The sequence below is a fragment of the Dendropsophus ebraccatus genome, chromosome 8, assembly GCF_027789765.1.
Source record: "Dendropsophus ebraccatus isolate aDenEbr1 chromosome 8, aDenEbr1.pat, whole genome shotgun sequence".
NCBI lineage: Eukaryota > Metazoa > Chordata > Amphibia > Anura > Hylidae > Dendropsophus > Dendropsophus ebraccatus.
In genome coordinates this window covers 81,577,057-81,595,672 of record NC_091461.1, presented here as the reverse complement: position 1 = coordinate 81,595,672, position 18,616 = coordinate 81,577,057, and the positions used below count along the sequence as shown (strand labels likewise).

The window sequence follows — 18,616 nt, the reverse complement described above, 5'->3', positions numbered from 1 at the left end:
GTGGAAATGGAAAAAATCAACATTTAGTGTAATTTTTGTAAAATTTTTACTCTAAATCATTAATCTTGTCATGATTTTTTCATTTTCAGAAGGGGCTAAAAGATAAAAAAAAAACAATAAATGTGTAGAAAAAAAACACACACTATGTGTAGAGCAATTTCCCCCGAGTCCGTAAATACCCCACATGTGGACATAAAGCGCCATGTGGGCGCAGGGCAAGCCTCCAAAGGGAAGGAGCGCCATTTGGATTTTGGAGGTGGATTTGGCTAGAATGGATGATGAACGCCATGTCGCATTTACAGAGCCCTCGTGCTGCCAAAACACTGAAAACCCCCCACAAGTGACCCCATTCTGGAAACTGCACCCCTCAAGGAATCTAACAAGGGGTGCAGTGAGGATATGGACCCCTTGATGACGGGCACATTTGTGCCATGAAAGTTAAAAAATGAAGTTTTTTACTTTTACGTCACATTGTTCCACATTTGTGCCCGTCACCAGTGGGGTCCATATGCTCACTGTGCCCCTTGTTAGATTCCTTGAGGGGTGTAGTTTCCAGAATGGGGTCACTTGTGGGGGGTTTCCAGTGTCTTGGCAGCACAAGGGCTCTGTAAATGCGACATGGCCCTTAAAATCCTTTCCAGTGAAATTCAGCTTCCAAAAGCCAAATGGCGCTCCTTCCCTTTGGAGGCTCGTCCTGCGCCCCCTTGGCACTTTATCGCCACATGTGGGTTATTTCCGTACTCAGGAGAAACTGCGCTACACATGTTGTGTCTTTTTTTTTTTTCCTCTTATCCCTTTAAGAAAATGAAAAATTGAAGGCTAGAACAACGTTTTAGTGTAAAAAATAAATTTTTCTTTTTTCACGCCATATTGTTCGGAAAATCTGTGAAGCACCTGTGGGGTCCAAATGCTCACCGCACCCCTTGTTACATTCCTTGAGGGGTGTAGTTTTCTAAATGGTGTCCCTTTAGGGGTGTTTTTTAGGTTTTGGCACCCCAGAGCCTCTGCCAACCTGAAGTGGTACAGTCAGAAATGACCAAATATAACGGAGGCGTTGAAATTCACTAGGCGCTCCTTTGTATCTGAGGCTTGTGGTTGCGTCAAATAGCGCAATAGGGCCACATATGGGGTATTTCTATAAACTGCAGAAACGGGGCAATAATTATTGGGGTGCATTTCTCTGGTAATAGGTTTATAATTATAAAAAATATTGGATTACAATAAAATCTCTGCACAGAAAATTAAAATTTTCAAATTTCTTACACACTTAGCTTTTATTTCTGTGACTCCCCTAAAGGGTTAAAACACTTTCTGGATATGCTTTTGCAGAGTGTGGGGGGTGCAGTTTCTGAAATGGGGTGCTTTGTGGGGCTTTCTAACATACAGGCCCCTCAAATACACTTTAAACCTGAACAGGTCCCTAAAAATATCTGATTTTGAAATTTTACTGAAAATTTGGAAATTTCTGCTAATGTTTTAAGCTTCCTATTGTCTAAAAAAAAAGAATGAAAAATGAAAGATCGTTTAATAAATGCCGCCAACATAAAGTAGACATGTTGCTAATGCTATTTAATATATAATTTATGTGGTATAACCACTTTCTGTATACGCAAAAAAGTTTCAAAGTTGGAAAAATGCAGTTTTTCACATTTTTTTCACATTATTTGGGTTTTTTTCATAAAGATTCGTTATGAGTATCGACTCCAATTTACCAGAAATGTAAAGTACAATATGTCACGAGAAAACAATCTCAGAATCAGCCGGATAGGTAAAAGCATCCCGAAGTTATTAATGAATAAAGTGACACTGGTCATATTCATAAAATTTGTCTGTCATTAAGGCCATTTCAGGCTCTGTCCTTAAGTGGTTAAAGGAGTAATTTCGGCTTGTGTTTATGGGATGGGAAATAGCAAACTAATCCGCTCCCGAGAATAGGGACGGAATTGCCCCTCCATGATTGGAGTTTTCCGGCTGATCGTGTCTTTAGGGCAGGTTCCAAAATCTATGGTTATCCTGCTGATAACGATAAAGGGAAACTGACAGCACAGATATGTATGTATCCGTGCTGTCAGTTTCCAGATCACAAGCAACGCATACTTACCTTCTGCGCTTCTTGTGATCCAGCTCTCCAGTCCTCTGGCAGATGCTGTTTCTTCCGGTTGCTGCTTTTAGAATGATTGACAGCTGGTGGAGGTGGGGCCTTAAGATACATCCGGAGAACTAGAGAGCACTGCTGCTTGTGATCTCAAAGGTGTCCAAATACAAAGCATGCTGGATAAGTACAGGAATATTGCAAAGGCCTTTATGCACAATGGCGATTTTTTTATTTTTTTTTTTTTCTGGCCCGTATATTCTTTCTGCTATTAACGTTCAGTCTGCCAAAAAATACAGATTGAGCATGTGTAGTGAATCCGCAGCACATCTGCAATCAGTTTTTTGTTTTGTTTTGTTAAATCTGTACTGTGCTAGTTTAAAGGGGTTGTCCAGCCAAAATCTTTTTCTTTTAAATCAACTGGTGTAAGAGAGGTTTTTATTTAGGTTTGTAATTTTACCTATATAAAAAAAATCTTGTCTTCCCATACTTATTAGCTACTATATGTCCTTAAAGCGACTCTGTACCTACAATCTGACCTCTTCCCCCCCCCCCCCCCCAAACTGCTTGTACCTTCGGATAGCTGCTTTTATTCCAAGATTTGTCCTGGGGTCCGTTCGGCAGGTGATGCAGTTATTGTCATAAAAAAACAACTTTTAAAATTGCAGCTTCGTGCCCTATGGCTGTGGCTTACATTGTGTATGCATTAGGCTGGCACAACCTCTGTCCCTCCTCCCCACGCTCCTCATCATTGGGAATGCTCCAGCCAGATTGTCTCCTGTGTGAACATTGACGAATAGGAGGCAATCTGCCTGGAGCGTTCCTAATGATGATGAGGGTGGGAAGGAGGGACAGAGAGGTTGTGCCAGCCTAATGCAATGTAAGCCACGGCCATAGGGCACGAAGCTGCAAGTTTAAAAGTTGTTTTTTTATGACAATAAGTGCATCACCTGCCAAACGGACCACAGGACAGATCTTGGATTAAAAGCAGCTATCTGAAGGGACAAGTGGTTTGGGGGGGGTCAGATTGTGGGTTCAGAGTCGCTTTAAAGAGGTAGTGCGGCGGTAAAGAATTATTCACAGAATAACACACATTACAAAGTTTTATACAACTTTGTAATGTATGTTATGTCTGTGAATGGCCCCCTTCCCCGTGTCCCACCACCCCCACCCGTGTACCCGGAAGTGTGGTGCGCTATACATTACCTGTCACGTGCCGACCCCCGTCTCCGATCTTCAGTCAGTGATGTCTTCTTCGGCCGGCGAACAGCTCCGACTGTTCCGAATGCCGGCCGCCCTCTGCAGCGTCATCCGATGCTCAGCCGCGATTGGCTGAGCATAACTGTGCTAAGGCAATTGCCACTGAGCAGCTGATGACGCGGCTGATAACTTTCTGACACCAGTTGATTTGAAAGAAAAAGATTGTTGCTGGACAACCACTTATATTAAATAAAGTTGATCAGGGTAAAAAAAAACATAACCAGTTCGCCTATTGCAGATCCGCATTTTTTTTACTACAATACAGAAGCAAAAGTTGAAATCCGTAAAAAAATAATTAAATTTGCAGATCCCATTGGCTTCTATTGGCTTGGGAAGATTCAAACAGCTTCCCCCTCCTGGCATGATATTATACATCATGCTGTGCGGGGGAACACTCCAGGACAGGGATTCCATGTCCATGCTTTACGCAGCCAGCATGGATGCACAAATGTAGCCAAAAGGTCATAAGGGTATCCAACATATCAGCCTAATTGCCTGAGTTTTTTTTTTCTCTTTACCAGTCAGTTAAAAGACAGTAGTTGACATGTTATCACAGAGATGTCTTATCTCAATGCTTTCCCAGGTTTAGTAAAGAACAAAGAAATTCTGTAACTCATCTAAATATGGCCTACATTCTTGACATTCTACAAGCATGCTTGGACAGGGGTTTAAAGCCTGGTATACTCAATTTAAAGTCTGCCATATCTTTGAGATCACTGTTAGAAAAAAGTGTATTTATGTATCTATTCTTTATACTGTGTACCTGAATACTAACTCTGGCAGTACTGTCTGTGAACGCTGCTGGTAGCTACATTAACAGTATGAAGTGCCCATTTAAAAGGCACAGACATGATTTTTCTTTCCTGGAAGTATGGCTGCTTGGGCAGAATACAAATCTGTACAGAGGCATAGTGTGGCAGCACATTTGGTGCTCTGTTAAATGGTAACATAGCCTCTTCTTAGTGCTGTCTGGCTTTATGCACATGGTTTTGCTCTGTTCTTGAGGCCTTCCTTTTTCCTTAGGGTTTGTAGACAATTTTTTTCTTTGTGAATGCTGCAGTAATACACTGGATCTCCGGGACGTGGAATCCATGTTTATTTTCTGTATGAAATCTAGGCAGCAGCGTAATGCATGATTAACTTTTTTAACATGCACACTTTTAAACCTGCGGTGTAACGGCAGTTACTTTCCCATTAAAGATCATATGCGGTTAGAGCGGAATTCACGATCTTGCACTTATTCTGTGCTAAAATTCCATTCCATTATGTAAATGCAGAGACCATGTAGTCAAAACTTCTAAAAACATGCTACAGTCTTCTGACCAATTGTTTTTATTTTTTATTGTCTTAAAGATGTAAATGAATTCATATCCCGTTTTACATCTATCGGCACAATCTGTTTTTAAAGCTGAGAAATGCTCATAAGAGACCCAGAAAACAACCCCAGTTCACACAGACACAAAAAATTATTTTAAAGTAGGCATAAATGAATGTTTAAATGGAATCGAATAGTCACTTTTTTTTTTTTTTACAGATTATTAAAAAAAAAACCCACTGATGGTTTACATCCATTTGTCATCCACTATGCGGATTGTAACTGACAAAATGGAAATGTGAATCCAGCATTACCAAGCTTGTCCCATTGTTTATAATAGACCAGTTGCCAAATCAGCTCTTGCCGCCTATCAAGCTCAGCCTGAAAAACACTTTTTTTACACCCCTATTTCTTCCACCAATAGCTGTGCTCTATTGCCAGTACTATCTGATACATTATGCGGCTGTTGGGGGAGGAATGAGGGCATGGTTTCCACCTTGTTTGGAATGCATTCTAACTGCATATGTTGAAACACTGTCTGGATGTGTGAACATGGTTTTAGGGTGAATTCACACGGGCGGATCCGCCGGGAGTTTCACGTACGAAATCCGCAGCTAATTCGCAATACACTAATAATAATAATAATAAGAATACATGTATTGCGGATTAGCTGCGGATTTCATGCGTGAGACTCCCGGCGGATCCGCCCGTGTGAATTTACCCTTAAAGGGGTAGTGCGGCGGTAAAGAATTATTCACAGAATAACACATTACAAAGTTATACAACTTTGTAATGTATGTTATGTCTGTGAATGGCCCCCTTGCCCATGTCCCACCACCCCACCCGTGTACCCGGAAGTGTGGTGCGCTATACATACCTGTCACGTGCCGACTCGTCTCCGATCTTCAGTCACTGAAGTCATCTTCGGACGGCCGGGCCGAATCCCTCCGACCGTCCTGAGTGTCGGCCCCCCTCTGCCGCGTCATCTGCCGATTGGCTGAGAATAACTGTGCTCAGCCAATCGTGGCAGAGCAGCCAATGACGCGGCAGAGGGGGGCCGGCACTCAGGACGGTCGGAGGGATTCGGCCCGGCCGTCCGAAGATGACTTCAGTGACTGAAGATCGGAGACGAGTCGGCACGTGACAGGTATGTATAGCGCACCACACTTCCGGGTACACGGGTGGGGGTGGTGGGACACGAGGAAGAGGGCCATTCACAGACATAACATACACTACAAAGTTGTATAACTTTGTAATGTGTGTTATTCTGTGAATAATTCTTTACCGCCGCACTACCCCTTTAATCAAGCTTTTTGCTGTAAGGTGCTGGAATTCATGTTGCTAAAAGAAGTTGCCTACACTTGAAAAGGTTCTATCCTATCTAGTAATAACTCCACTGTGCTTTGCAAGAAACCCTAGCTGTCCTTCTACTTACCTAGTGCCACCTATTGTATGTGTTTGTAATAACTTTTTGCCATAGGCACTCTTAAAGCTTGTGTTTTATTTGTGTTTCATTAGTCATGTTATTTTTTTATGTGTGTGTGCTTTGCACTTTGTTGCTTTTGAGGTTTAATTGACATTTATTTAAGCACTCTTGAGTAAAGTTTATGGGGGGAGATATATCAAACTGGTGTAAAGTAGAATTGGCTCAGTTGAGCAACTGAGCCAGTTTCACTTTACACCATGTTTGATAAATCTCTGTTTGTAGTACTCACCAGGGCTTTGAAGTTGGAGCTACAGAATTTAAAAATTTTATTATTGAACTATCATGTGAATTTTATAAATGATTCTCATTAATATATTTTATGTTCTGTTACAAAGGGTGGTCAGGGATAAGTTGGAGGTCATTTTTTTAAGCTTCTTTCTGAACTGGAAGAGTCCATATGGGGGGGGGGGCAAATGCTGTTCACATTATGGATGATTGTGTATGAGCAGCAGTGTGATATGAAGATATCCTGTTTAATATGGAGGAGGAGAAGACAAAGCCCTACAGTGTGGCAGTAAACTGTCCCCAATGTTTTGTTTATTTTCTCCGGGAAAAGATTGTGGGGGACATTTTAAGGGTCCCTGCCCCCATTTACCCCACCAGATTTTCTAAGAGGCGCACGCTTTTAAGTCAATTTGAGGTGACCTGCTTGGTGGACGCAAAAATCGACACCTGCTCTAGGTGCAGAAGGAAACCACGCCTCCTCCTTCCCCTGGCGTGCTTCCCTGTCTGTCCATTAGACGCAAAATTTTCAAAACACTCAGCGACAAAAAAATCAAATGGAGTACTCTCTGAAGAGTCTCCACTGATGCATTGCCCCCTATAAATTTAAATATGAAAAAGAAGGGTCCGTGGAGTCTCGCTTACGAGTCTCAAAACACTGGAATAGCCAGATAACCCTCCAGGGGAGGGAAGCCTATTGCCAAGGGGGTGCCTCCCAGTGGGGAGATCATCAAACCACCCTACAGTATAAACTATTTCTTAGATATTTTTTTTGTCAACTTTGTGCATGCCAGTGTATAATTTGTATTACTCTGTAACCTTAAAAATTGTTATATATATTTTTTTTAATGTTGGTTCATTGTCATTTTAAAGAAAACAATCTACAACCCAATGCATGTTGTAGACAGTTGTTTGCCATGTTCCATCATTCTGATTATTATATACTTCTTCTGTCCTTATCAACTGAGCTGAGCAACATGAGTGCCTAACCTTTTCTTATTTGGGCTTCTTGACTTTCATTCCTGGTTTGTAATTGAGACTGGTAGATAGTCTAGAGGACCTGCTGACACCTTAAAGGGAACCTGTCATGTTGAATATGCAGTTTAATTGGTGGGCATCATGGTAGAGAACCGGTATTGCTGAGCAGATTTATAAAATATTTTAGTAGAAGGGCTCACGTCATGATCCGGCATTCCATTGCACATGTGTCAGCAACCTGTCAGCATGTTTGGATCATTTCCTGCGTATATGAGCTGTTTGCAATGCTTTTTGAATCAATGTAAAAACGTATGCATGCAGGAAATTACCCCAATTGTAGCTATCACCTGACTACCTTGGTTCTCTGTATCGATATACGTCAGCACCTGCTTTTAACTGGTTTCCACAATATATGTGCAACAGAGGTCCGAATCATAGTGTGAAACTTCCCTAGCATGTAATTTTTTTTTTGTCTCTGACACTTTCGCACTTCGTATCGAAGTGTCAAAAGCTATTTTTAATTATAGGTACACTTAAGGTCATGTTCCCGCATTGCAGTCACCACCTGCAACTGGAACCATGGCCCCGTGCAGTCACCAGTAGCCATACAATGTTGCCGTCAGTCCTGGCAACATCATGCAGCTATTGGTGACCGCTTAGGGGAGTGGTTTCAGCAGTATGCAGTGATTGCAATGTGGGAATGTGGCCTTAGGCTACATTCCCACTTTCCATGTATACAATCCATACACGGACTGTATGTTACGAAATGGACTATTGGAACTTCCACAATCATCATTCGTGATAATGCAGTGAATTCCAAAACAGTTACATTTTAACTATCATTTAAACAAACTTCTGACATGTCAGAGGTTTGTATTGATGGAGGTCCGAGTGCAGAATTCCCCCATCCAATGGCTAAAACGAAGTGGCAAACATACGGAGCAGCTAGCGCTTTGCCCCTTCACCTCCACTGTCCCTGCTTAAGTAGAAGTAGATGGCATTATAATGCTATTATAAAGCCCTTTTAAACTTCAGGAAGTTTTATTATAGTTCCATCCACAGATACTTAACCATTGAGAGTGGAGTTGAAGGGGTGAACCACTCATTGAAAAAGTGCTTCTGCCCCTTCGTTTTAGTGATAAGTGGGCGTCTCAGCACACCCGGACCCACACCAATACAAATCTCTGGCGGATCAGAAGCTTGTTTAAATGATAGGTATTCTTTAAATCTCTCTGCTGTACCATACTGACACGGGTCATAGACTAATAAGACACCTAGGCCCAGAGAAAGCAGAAATTCAGATGCATGAATTACAAGTTATACTGGGGGGGAAAAAAACATCCTTGCCTGCTCATCTGTTCTAGAGCATACTGCTGCCGTTCACACTGCATGTTTTAATGTGACAGGTCTCCTTTAATGCTTAATCTTTAACGTTTCATTTGTTTTAAGTTTGCAAATATGTTTGCTTCATTGTTTTGGGGCTTATTTTGAGTTATTTCATGTGTTTGTTCCTCCCTTCCTCCTCCTTTCATTAGTCCACTTAAAATTCTGCTGGTCTCTTGGAGACAGACTGCAGTTAACACACCAAGTGTAATACCTACTGATAAAAGGCAGCGATCTAAAGATCGTCTTGGGAGCCCCTCCCACAGCTCCGCGTGCTCCCCTTTCTCTGAACCGTGTAATAGCGCCCAAAGCGAGCCGGGAATGAACAGCAAGCAAGTGCTGATCTGACAGGTCAGCGCTCATATGCTCCTGCTGATCGGCCCCTGTAAGGGGCTGTAGAAAGCCTGTGGTGACCGGCTGGAAACCAGAAGGCTTGCCTAAGGGTCCTATTTCACGGGCCGAGGAGGGCTAGATCGCCGCTAGTTTACTGGGCCTATTCCACGGCCCGATGATCGTTGAGCGAGGGCTGAAGGGACATTGTTACCGATGTCCTTGCAGCATACATTACCTGTCAGGTCTTCTGCTCCGCTCCGTCGTCCTCCCCAGGTCCGGCGCGCTCTAGCTTCAGAATGGCCTGTCAGCTGACAGGCCATTCTGAAGCCAGGGACCCGGGGAGGAAGACTGAGCGGAGCAGAAGACCTGACAGGTAATGTCTGCTGCTGCTGCTTCTCAAATTGTTCGACGCCTGCTGTGCACTGCTATTCAGCCGTAGCGATGCGCGGTGGGGGAACGATTATTTTAGGTCTGGCCCTTAATGACCGATCAGCCAATGACATGATCATCGGCTGATCATTCTCTCTATTATACAGAGCGATAATCGGCCGAATGGGGCCGATTCGGCTGATTATAGTTACTGTGGAATAGGGCCCTAAGGCTGCATTCACACATCCCCACTGCAGGTGGGGTTACCACGAAGCCAGTGACTGTGACCAATCAGCTTTACATGTTCCTTTCCTGTTTGCAGACAGCATAGAGGTATGCAGCCTGTGAAGAGGAGTGCCACAGGTTACAGGGGCAAGACCGTAGGGGGGGGGGGGGCACAACAGTGAGACAACCATGGCTGAAAACCAGGAGGCAGCAGCATTTAAAGGGTCTTTTTACTTGGACCAGTTATTGTGCAATTAATAATTAAATCATTTACATTTAAAGAAGCAGTTCACTTTTTTTTTTTTTCTGGCCCCCCCGGTAGCCTCTGGCATGTATACTCACACAAGATGATGGATGTCCCGCGGCGTAGCTCCGGTCCCATCCCGCGGTGCGGTTCAAATCCGGCACGCACTCACTTCCGCCGGCTGCTGTGAGTCCTCTTCTCTGAGCTGTCATTATAGCCGGAAGTCACTCGCTTCCATGCATTCTGTATGGAAGCGCGTGACTTCCGGCGTTCAAATTACAAGGGAGAGAAGAGGAGTCACAGCGCCGGCGGAAGTGAGCGCGCCCCGGATTTGCACCGCGGGACGGGACCTTAGCTACGCCGCGGGACATCCATCATCTTCCGTGAGTATACATGCCAGAGGCTACCGGGAGGGCCAGAAAAAAAAAAGTGAACGGCTTCTTTAAGCAACAAACTTCTGGTGTAAAAGCGACAGTGATTAAACAATGAATGAAAATTCATTTGTCGTTGATCACATCTTTTGAGCTCATCCCAAGTCTTCTAGTGTAAACACTTGTCGTCCAGTTCACAGTGATCAGTATTATGTTATTAATTATGTTATGTTATTAATCTGGAAGCCAGTAGGACTAGCTATTAAAGGGGGAATAAACACATGTAACTCAATGTCAACAAAACAAGTAAATACATGTATTTGCAAAGTTATTTCATTTATGTATAATTTTCTTTGAAATGTTGACTGCAAAGCAGCCAGGAGTGGAATTTTCTTGGGTATGTGGGACTGTCTCTTACTGGTTTTAATTTGGTTTCTTGGTTTCTCTCCCTCTCTTCCCTTCTCTCCCTTTGCTCCCTCTTTCTCCTTTTTCCTGTTTCTGTTCTCCTCCTTAGTTTAGGGCCTCACTGTAATCTTTATGGATGAGCCTGAGTCAGAGAGCCCGGCCAGTATCTTGGCCTCAGTGAGAGCGCAGGAGGCACAGTTTGAGCTCTTGTCTCGTGCTTTGGAAGAAGAAAGGAGACACGTCACTGCACAGCTGGACCGGGTGTGGGTGACTCCTCAGGAGGCTACAACCACGCTCTCCAATGGCACCCTTACCCGTCGCCAGCAGGTAACATTTTGGTTTCAGCATGTCTAGGATTATTACTTTTTTTTATTTTATTTATTCTGAATGTTTAACCACATTACATTTATTGTTTTCAATGTCTGGTAAGTAAACATGCATGAAAAAAAAAATACAAAAAAAAGCATGCAGCTACGTTTCTTAAGCTGAATCTGACTAAGTCTCTTCAGGATGGTGTACCATCCCGATGCATTAATTTGCACAGTTTAAGTGATGTATGGGGGGGGCCTATGAAAATGCTATCCAGTTAGGTTAACAATATACAATACATAGCTGTTGGCTGACATTTGTGTTACTCTCCTCCTGACCTTACTTTGTATGATGTGTGTCGTTATGAATGAGTAGAGGCAAGTGAGCAGCTTCCAGACAGCATCTGGCAGTGGTTTATTTTAACAAAAGAATTGTGTATGTTTAAATCCAGCAGGTTTCACTGATATTAATCTAACACGTAGGGGGAGCTTTGGGCCGCCTTCCCACGTTTTTGATCAGAATACGTTTGTAGCCATGTCCCTCCCTTAGTTCACCAATGGTTGGGCAATGTTGCAGCTATAGGTGACAGTGTGGTTTTTGCAGCATGCAATCATTTGCATTTAGGAATGCAGCATTAGGGTACTGTTCTGTGGCATTCAAAAATGTTTCCTTCCTGACCTTCTCACTGAGGGGGCCGGAGAACGCCCCGCCAATGCACCAAACAGGTTAGTTTTCTCATTTCCTTTTGGTTAAAATACCATAAAATGGCACAACAGAAAAGGAGATCAATAAATCTGGAGATTCTGAGGCCTTTATTTTCACCTTTATTTATGCCTGCTAGCAGGTGTAAATCACAGTAAATTAGCAGGGGGATGCGACATCAGGCAAGCAGGGTAAATGTCAGCAAGTGCTTTCTCCAATGTACGCTGGGTGTGGTGTTGATAAAGCCAGTTGTATAGATCCCTTTTTGTTTCTAACACACTGTGAATGAAAAATTACCCAATGTCAGAATTTGCCTTTTTTTGGACTGCTTACATTTTAAAACACATTTTAAAAAGTTCCATTTACCCCCAAATGCTTCCAATAACTAGAGCTCTCCACATCAAAAAAAAATAAAAGCTTTTTTTTATTGCCATATTTATCTTACGGTTTTATTGTTAGGTTAGTAAAACCTAGCTAAAGCTGTAAGAATTAAAACAAATCGCTAAGTATTTAAAGTGTAAAAGCCCTATTACAATAAATGATTATTAGGCTTAAACTATTATCGGCCTGAACAGTCAGTAATCGGCCAAGTAATAGGCCATGAGTTAAAAGGCCATGATCAGCTGATGTGCACGATCAGCATGTTTAAAGATCATGATGGTGCAGCAGCGTTCTGCTTTGTGATGCTCTATGTAATCCAGAAGGCCACCTGAACGTTCTAAGGATCGTTCAGGCAGCCCCTTCCACTGCTCCCTGTTTGCTATCTCTGCGTTTAATAGCACAGGCAGTGAGCGGGGACCGAGGGGGAAGTGAGTGATGAAACTTACAAGTCAGTACTCGATTCCTCTGGATTGTCGGGCCATGTAATACGGCCTTAAAGGGGTTTTCCACTCAGTCCTAACTTTTCATATGTTTCTGCACATATTGAGACTAATAATCTTTTCAGCCTCCTTTGCCCAGTTCTGAGCTGCTTATTTTTGCTAAAGACACAGAAAACTGTTCTATTTTCTCTCCCATCTGAAACGACCGATTTAAAAAAAAAAAAAAGTCCCTGTCAGGCTTTATCTGCAACTTTGTAGCTTCTGTGTAATGCTAGGACGGTTAATCTGAACTCTGTGATTATCCCTACTGGCATTACACCATTACTACAAAGTTGCAGATAGGGACCTGTTTACATCGGACGTATCGACCTTTCCGAACACGCTGAAATAAGGAGATCAGAGCTCCAGAACTGTTGTGTGACAGTCACACAAAATAAAAATAAAATTATACCCCCGTAATTCAGACACGGCTGAAGTAGTAAAAGTAGAGTAGGTTGTGCTGGTGTAAGGCACAACACTTACTGATAGCATGTGAATGAACCACAGCCACTCCCAAATAATCCCCACAGGGATTAAAGACAGTCAGTATCCTTCTCCACTCCAAGGCAAGTAAAACAGGCACACAGCTCCAAGGAGTAATAGTGAATATAAAAATTTTGAAACTGGTCCAGTCTCTTTATCAAGTGTCTGACAGAATTCTTTTACTTTCTGTCTTCTAGCTAGTTCCACAGTCTCAAAAGGTAGGGGGGAAGAGGGGAAGACAGGGTGAGAGCCTCACACACAGATTTTTGTGTCTTCAGCATAAAGCAGCAGCTGAGAACTGGGGGAAGGAGACTGAATAGATAATAACAAGTATGGAAGCTATTGTTAGTCTCACCATGTGACAGCAACATATCAAAAGTTATGTTTGAGTGGAATAGCCTAAAATGGCCTTAAGGGCTCTTAACCCTTAGGCGACCCTGGACGTACCTGTACGTCCAGGGCCGCCTCCCATGTGTTCAGAGCGGGGACGCGCGGCAGCCGCGCTCTCAACAGCCACTGTCCCGGGTGCCGCTCGTAGCCCGGGACCGCGGCTATTAGCGGGCACGGTCCAATCACCATGCCCTATTCGTGCCCGGTCCCTATCACTGTCCGGTCGCCGTGCCCGCTAATAAAGTAATCAGATGCAGCTGTCAAAGTTGACAGCTGCATCCGATTACTTGAATGCAGCCATCCCTGGTGTCTAGTGGGGTGGATCTCGAGGAGCGGTCCACACATCCTCTTCCATCTGGGCTCAGAGCAGTAATGGTGCTGATCCCGGCTCGGCATTCGGTTGCCTATCTCATCGATCTATGCTGTATATCTATGCAGCATAGATCTCAATGAGCAATCATTTTCCTCTACTAGAAGTCCTCCAGGGGTGCTTCTAGTATGTGTAAAAGTAAGAAAGTTTTTTAATAAGAAGCACCCTCCCCTAATAAAAGTCAGAATCACCCCCCCTTTTCCCATGTTATAAATAAAAATAAATAGACATGTTTGGTATCGCCACGTGCGTAATCGCCCAAACTATTAATCACATTCCTGATCTCGCACGGTAAATGGCGTAAGCGCAAAAAAATCCCAAAGTGCAAAATTGTGCATTTTTGGTCTCATCATATCCAGAAAAATTGTAATAAAAAGCAATCAAAAAGTTGCTTATGCGCAATCAAGGTACCGATAGAAAGAACACATCATGGTGCAAAAAATGACACCTAACACAGCCCCATAGACCAAAGGATAAAAGTGCTATAAGCCTGGGAATAGAGCGATTTTAGAGAACATATATTTGTTAACAATGGTTTGTATTTTTTACAGGCCATCTCATAATATAAAAGTTATACATGTTACATATCGTTGTAATCGTAACGACTTGAGGAACATATATATAAGAAGTCAGTTTTACCCCAGGGCGAACGGCGTAAAAACGGAAAAAAAACCCAATTAAAAGAAATGCATTGGGTTATTTCAATTTCACCACACATTGAATTTTTTTTCTGGTATCACAGTGTACTTTATGGAAAAATTCAGCCTGTCAAAAACGCAAAAATTGAAACTTAAAAAATCCTCTTAGGGTTAAGGGGTTAAGCAAAATACACCTGTAAGGGCACTTCAGTGTCTTTTCAGGAAAAGCTGTTCTGTGTGTGTACATAAGGAGCAGCACTATCCCCAGCCCGTGGTTACCACACTGCACACCCCATCTGAGTCTGCTTTTCCTATGCTGAGCTACAGTACGGATGCAGACTAGCCTCTGTCATGGCTTCTTTACACTACATACAAACTGGGTCCTGCAAATGTTTAGGCGTTACCAGACCTTTACTGAGCAGTGTGACTTTTAATTTCAGCCATTTCTCTGGCCAGAAAACTTACATACTCTTCCTTCCCCCTCATCCCTTTCACCCCTCCTCCCTGAATAGGCTTGTATGGACAGTGTAAACTGATGCTGTTTGCTGTACATGGTTTTCTTTTTAGTGATTAACAGATAAGTACTATCATGTGAGTACAGAAGGAAGCTCTTTTGCCTAATAAGATTTATTACAGAGTTTCTTATATTCACTTCTACTGTTGATTTCTGAAATCACAACTACACTTCAGGAGTTAAATTAGTTCCTTGACATTCTTTTAAAGTTATACGGTCACCCCAGTTTTCCTGTATGCTTTTATCATTGTTGGACTGCCACTAAGGCAGGGCTTACCATCCCTTAAACCCCCTTTCACTGCCTCATTGCAAGGGGGTGCATAGATAACAGCACTGCACCGAGGCAGGAAGAGCAGGCACAATGGATGGTAAGCCTTACCTTAAAGGGGTAGTGCGGCGCTCAGAAATTATTCACAGAATAACACACATTACAAAGTTATACAACTTTGTAATGTATGTTATGTCTGTGAATCGCTCCGTTCCCTGTGTCCCCCCCTGCGATTGGCTGAGCACAGTTATGCTCAGCCAATCGCGGCTGAGCATCGCATAACGCTGCAGAGGGCGTCCGGCATTCGGAACAGTCAGAGCTGTTCGCCGGCCGCCCGAAGAAGACGTCACTCGCTGAAGATCGGAGACTGGTGTCGGCACGTGACAGGTGAGTATAGCGCACCACACTTCCGGGTACACGGGTGGGGGTGGTGGGACACGGGGAAGGGGGCCATTCACAGACATAACATACATTACTAAGTTGTATAACTTTGTAATGTGTGTTAGTCTGTGAATAATTCTTTACCGCCGCACTACCCCTTTAATGGCACTGTTCAACAATGATAAAAGCACACAGGAACACACTAGGGTGACAATATCCCTTTAATTATATTAGTACTTGCCTACAGTGGCATAGCCTGTGTTCACCCCTTAAGGATAGAACACATGCTGTAAGAACAACATGTGAAATGGAAACTGTCAGCTAGAAAAGACTTTACAAACTGTTTACATGGCTACAAAACTGTAGTAGTGAGACTACTGATACCTAAGGGTATAAACACACACACTGTATACGCAGCGTATCTACTGTTGCGATACGCAGAAAATACGCAGCAAATACGCAGCAGATTCGATCTAAATAACTGAACACAGCATCAAATCTGCTGCAGATCTGCTGCGTATTTGCTGCGTATCTGCTGCATATACGGTGTGTGTGTTTGTACCCTAAAAATGTTTTGTTTTTATTCTTCTACTTCCTCTTTAGCAATTCCAGCCTGTGCCAACTACAATAACAGCATGGATAGTCTCACTACATGCATAGCTATGTAGCCATGTAAGCAGTTTGGAACCTCTTCTCTAGCTGTCAGTTCCCCTTTAACCTTGCACCCAGTTGGTATAGTAAATATGTTCATTGCTGAAACTGAAAAACACTAACCTTTCCTTTCTGTAAACAGTCACAATAAGCTGTTCTCATCCTGTTCATTCCCAACAGACATTAAAGTTTAACTCTTTAAGGCAATTTTTTTATTGAAAAAAACAGCAATTTTTAATTCTTCTTTTGATTACTGGGTTTTAAAAGCTAAAAATGTAGTGTGGCTATGCAAGGGCATGCATTTGCTTTACAAATTCTTTATTTTTTGCACAGTTTTAAGGCACATGAAATGTATGGAAACTTTATTTTTTAAATAAAGAGAAATGCTCTCATGGTGGTATCCATGACATCTGTTATGGAGCATGAAGAACTTAAAGGGGTAGTCCACCCCAAAAAAATTTCTTTCAAATCAACTGCTGCCATGAAGTGCCAGAGATTTGTAATTTACTTCTATTAAAAAATCTCAAGCCTTCCAGTACTTATCAGCTGCTGTATGCCCAACAGGAAGTTGTATTATTTCCAGTCTAGAGAGCAACAGAGGTTTTCTATGGGGATTTGCTACTGCTCTGGACAGTTCCTGACATGGACAGAGGTGGCAGTAGCGAGCACTGTGTCAGACTGGAAAGAAAACACCACTTCCTGCTGGACACACAGCAGCTGATAAGTACTGGAAGACTTAAGATTTTTTAATAGAAGTGAATTACAAATCTCTGGCACTTTATGGCACCAGTTGATTTGAAAGAAATTTTTTTTGGGTGGACTACCCCTTTAAGTCACATACTATGAAAGAGATAATTGGGTAGTACTTTTAAATAGGATGGATTGTTTTGTGATGACAAAAATAAACCTCTCAAACAATTGTGTGAAGAAAGTTTGTAGATTCCTTTTAAGTATAGAAGAAGTGAATTTATAGTATTAAGCCAACTTCCAAGCTAATGAAGAGCTTTGTTTCGTTATCAGCCATGTGCCTTTGAACTCCATGCTGCTCCTGGTGCCTGGAAAAGCTGGATCCAGTCCTGGGAGACTAGGAAAAGTTTCCCAGGACTGGATCCTGCTTTTTCATGCACCTGGAGCAGCACTGAGTTCAAAGGCAGCTGGCTGATAAAAAAATTGCTTTTATTTTCTGGTACAAAGAATAAGATTTCTCAGCCACAGGCGGCCACAAACTAACACCTTTACATGGCACGAGAAATCAAGCAACTTGGCTGCACGAACAAACCTTGTCTGGTCTGTGCACCCTTAGGGACAGGTAGAGGGATATATGTATATCCGTGCTGTCAGTTTCCAAGTCTATTTATAGAAAACAAAGGGGCGCTTCTGGGTGCAGTATTTCAAAACTGCACCAATTCCAGTGTAAATGTCACCACTCACCTAGTGGAGTTGTGCAACAATATAGGCACAACTCTATGTAGCGCATATACTCAAGCGGGGCTGTGGAGTTGGAGTCAGAGCTAGTTTTGGCTGGAGTCGGAAAAAATGTACCGACTCCGACTCAAGTTTTAAAAAAAAAAAAAAAAATCTTAGAGTAATTTAGAATTTAGTTTTGATTATTAATTTTATAAGTTTTGCTTAGAAAAGTTGTCGGTCACTATTTGGCAGTTTGTTTCTGAGCTGGAGTCCATTGTGTTGGGGGAGATCTGTGCTGTTCTTTCCCTGGATGCTGGATGACTGTATATGAGCAGCAGTGTAATATGAAGATATCCTGTGTAATATAGAGGAGGAGGAGAAGACATAAGTAGTGCAGCAGTAACCTCTGTCCTCAGTGTGGTGTTTAGGCTGCAGCAAGCTGTGTATGTGCTATGGCTGCAGCAGGCTGTGTGTGTTTGTATGCTATGGCTGCAGCAGGCTGTGTGTGTTTGTATGCTATGGCTGCAGCAGGCTGTGTGTGTTTGTATGCTATGGCTGCAGCAGGCTGTGTGTGTGTGTGTGTGTGTGTGTGTGTGTATGCTATGGCTGCAGCAGGCTGTGTGTGTGTGTATGCTATGGCGTGCCCCCACACCCACCCCTCTGTAGCACTCTGGCTGACCCCTCTATATTACAGGTATCTGGCATTGTTAGCTGTGTGTGTGTGTGGTGAATATTTAGTTAGAAACATAGATTGTCAGCAGGAAAAGATCACCTGCTCCATCTAGTCTAGTTGTGAGTAGATCAGGACATGGCAGGCTGGAGACTGGCTGCATCCACTGCACACACAGGACAAGCTGCTTTCTATCTTTCCTTATTCCCTCAGAAGTCGCCCCAGGATCATGTAGGACATTTAGGGAGAAGCTGCTGAGCCAGTGTGATAAATAACTCCCCTGGTATATG

The 18,616-nt window shown here is 42.9% G+C and overlaps 1 protein-coding gene across 4 annotated transcripts in view; it reads left to right on the top strand.

The window, feature by feature from the left end:
- Positions 1-18,616, top strand: part of LOC138799491 (catenin delta-1-like) — a 134,338-nt gene that overhangs the window by 25,151 nt on the left and 90,571 nt on the right. For 2 of the 4 annotated variants that reach the window (XM_069980759.1, XM_069980758.1), the window contains exon 2: positions 10,793-11,010. The exons of the other annotated variants lie outside the window; for them this stretch is intronic. In XM_069980759.1, coding sequence (XP_069836860.1) covers positions 10,816-11,010 — 195 coding nt within the window. In that variant the 5' untranslated portion in view covers positions 10,793-10,815. The remainder of the gene's footprint in view (positions 1-10,792; positions 11,011-18,616) is intronic. 4 annotated transcript variants of the gene reach the window in all.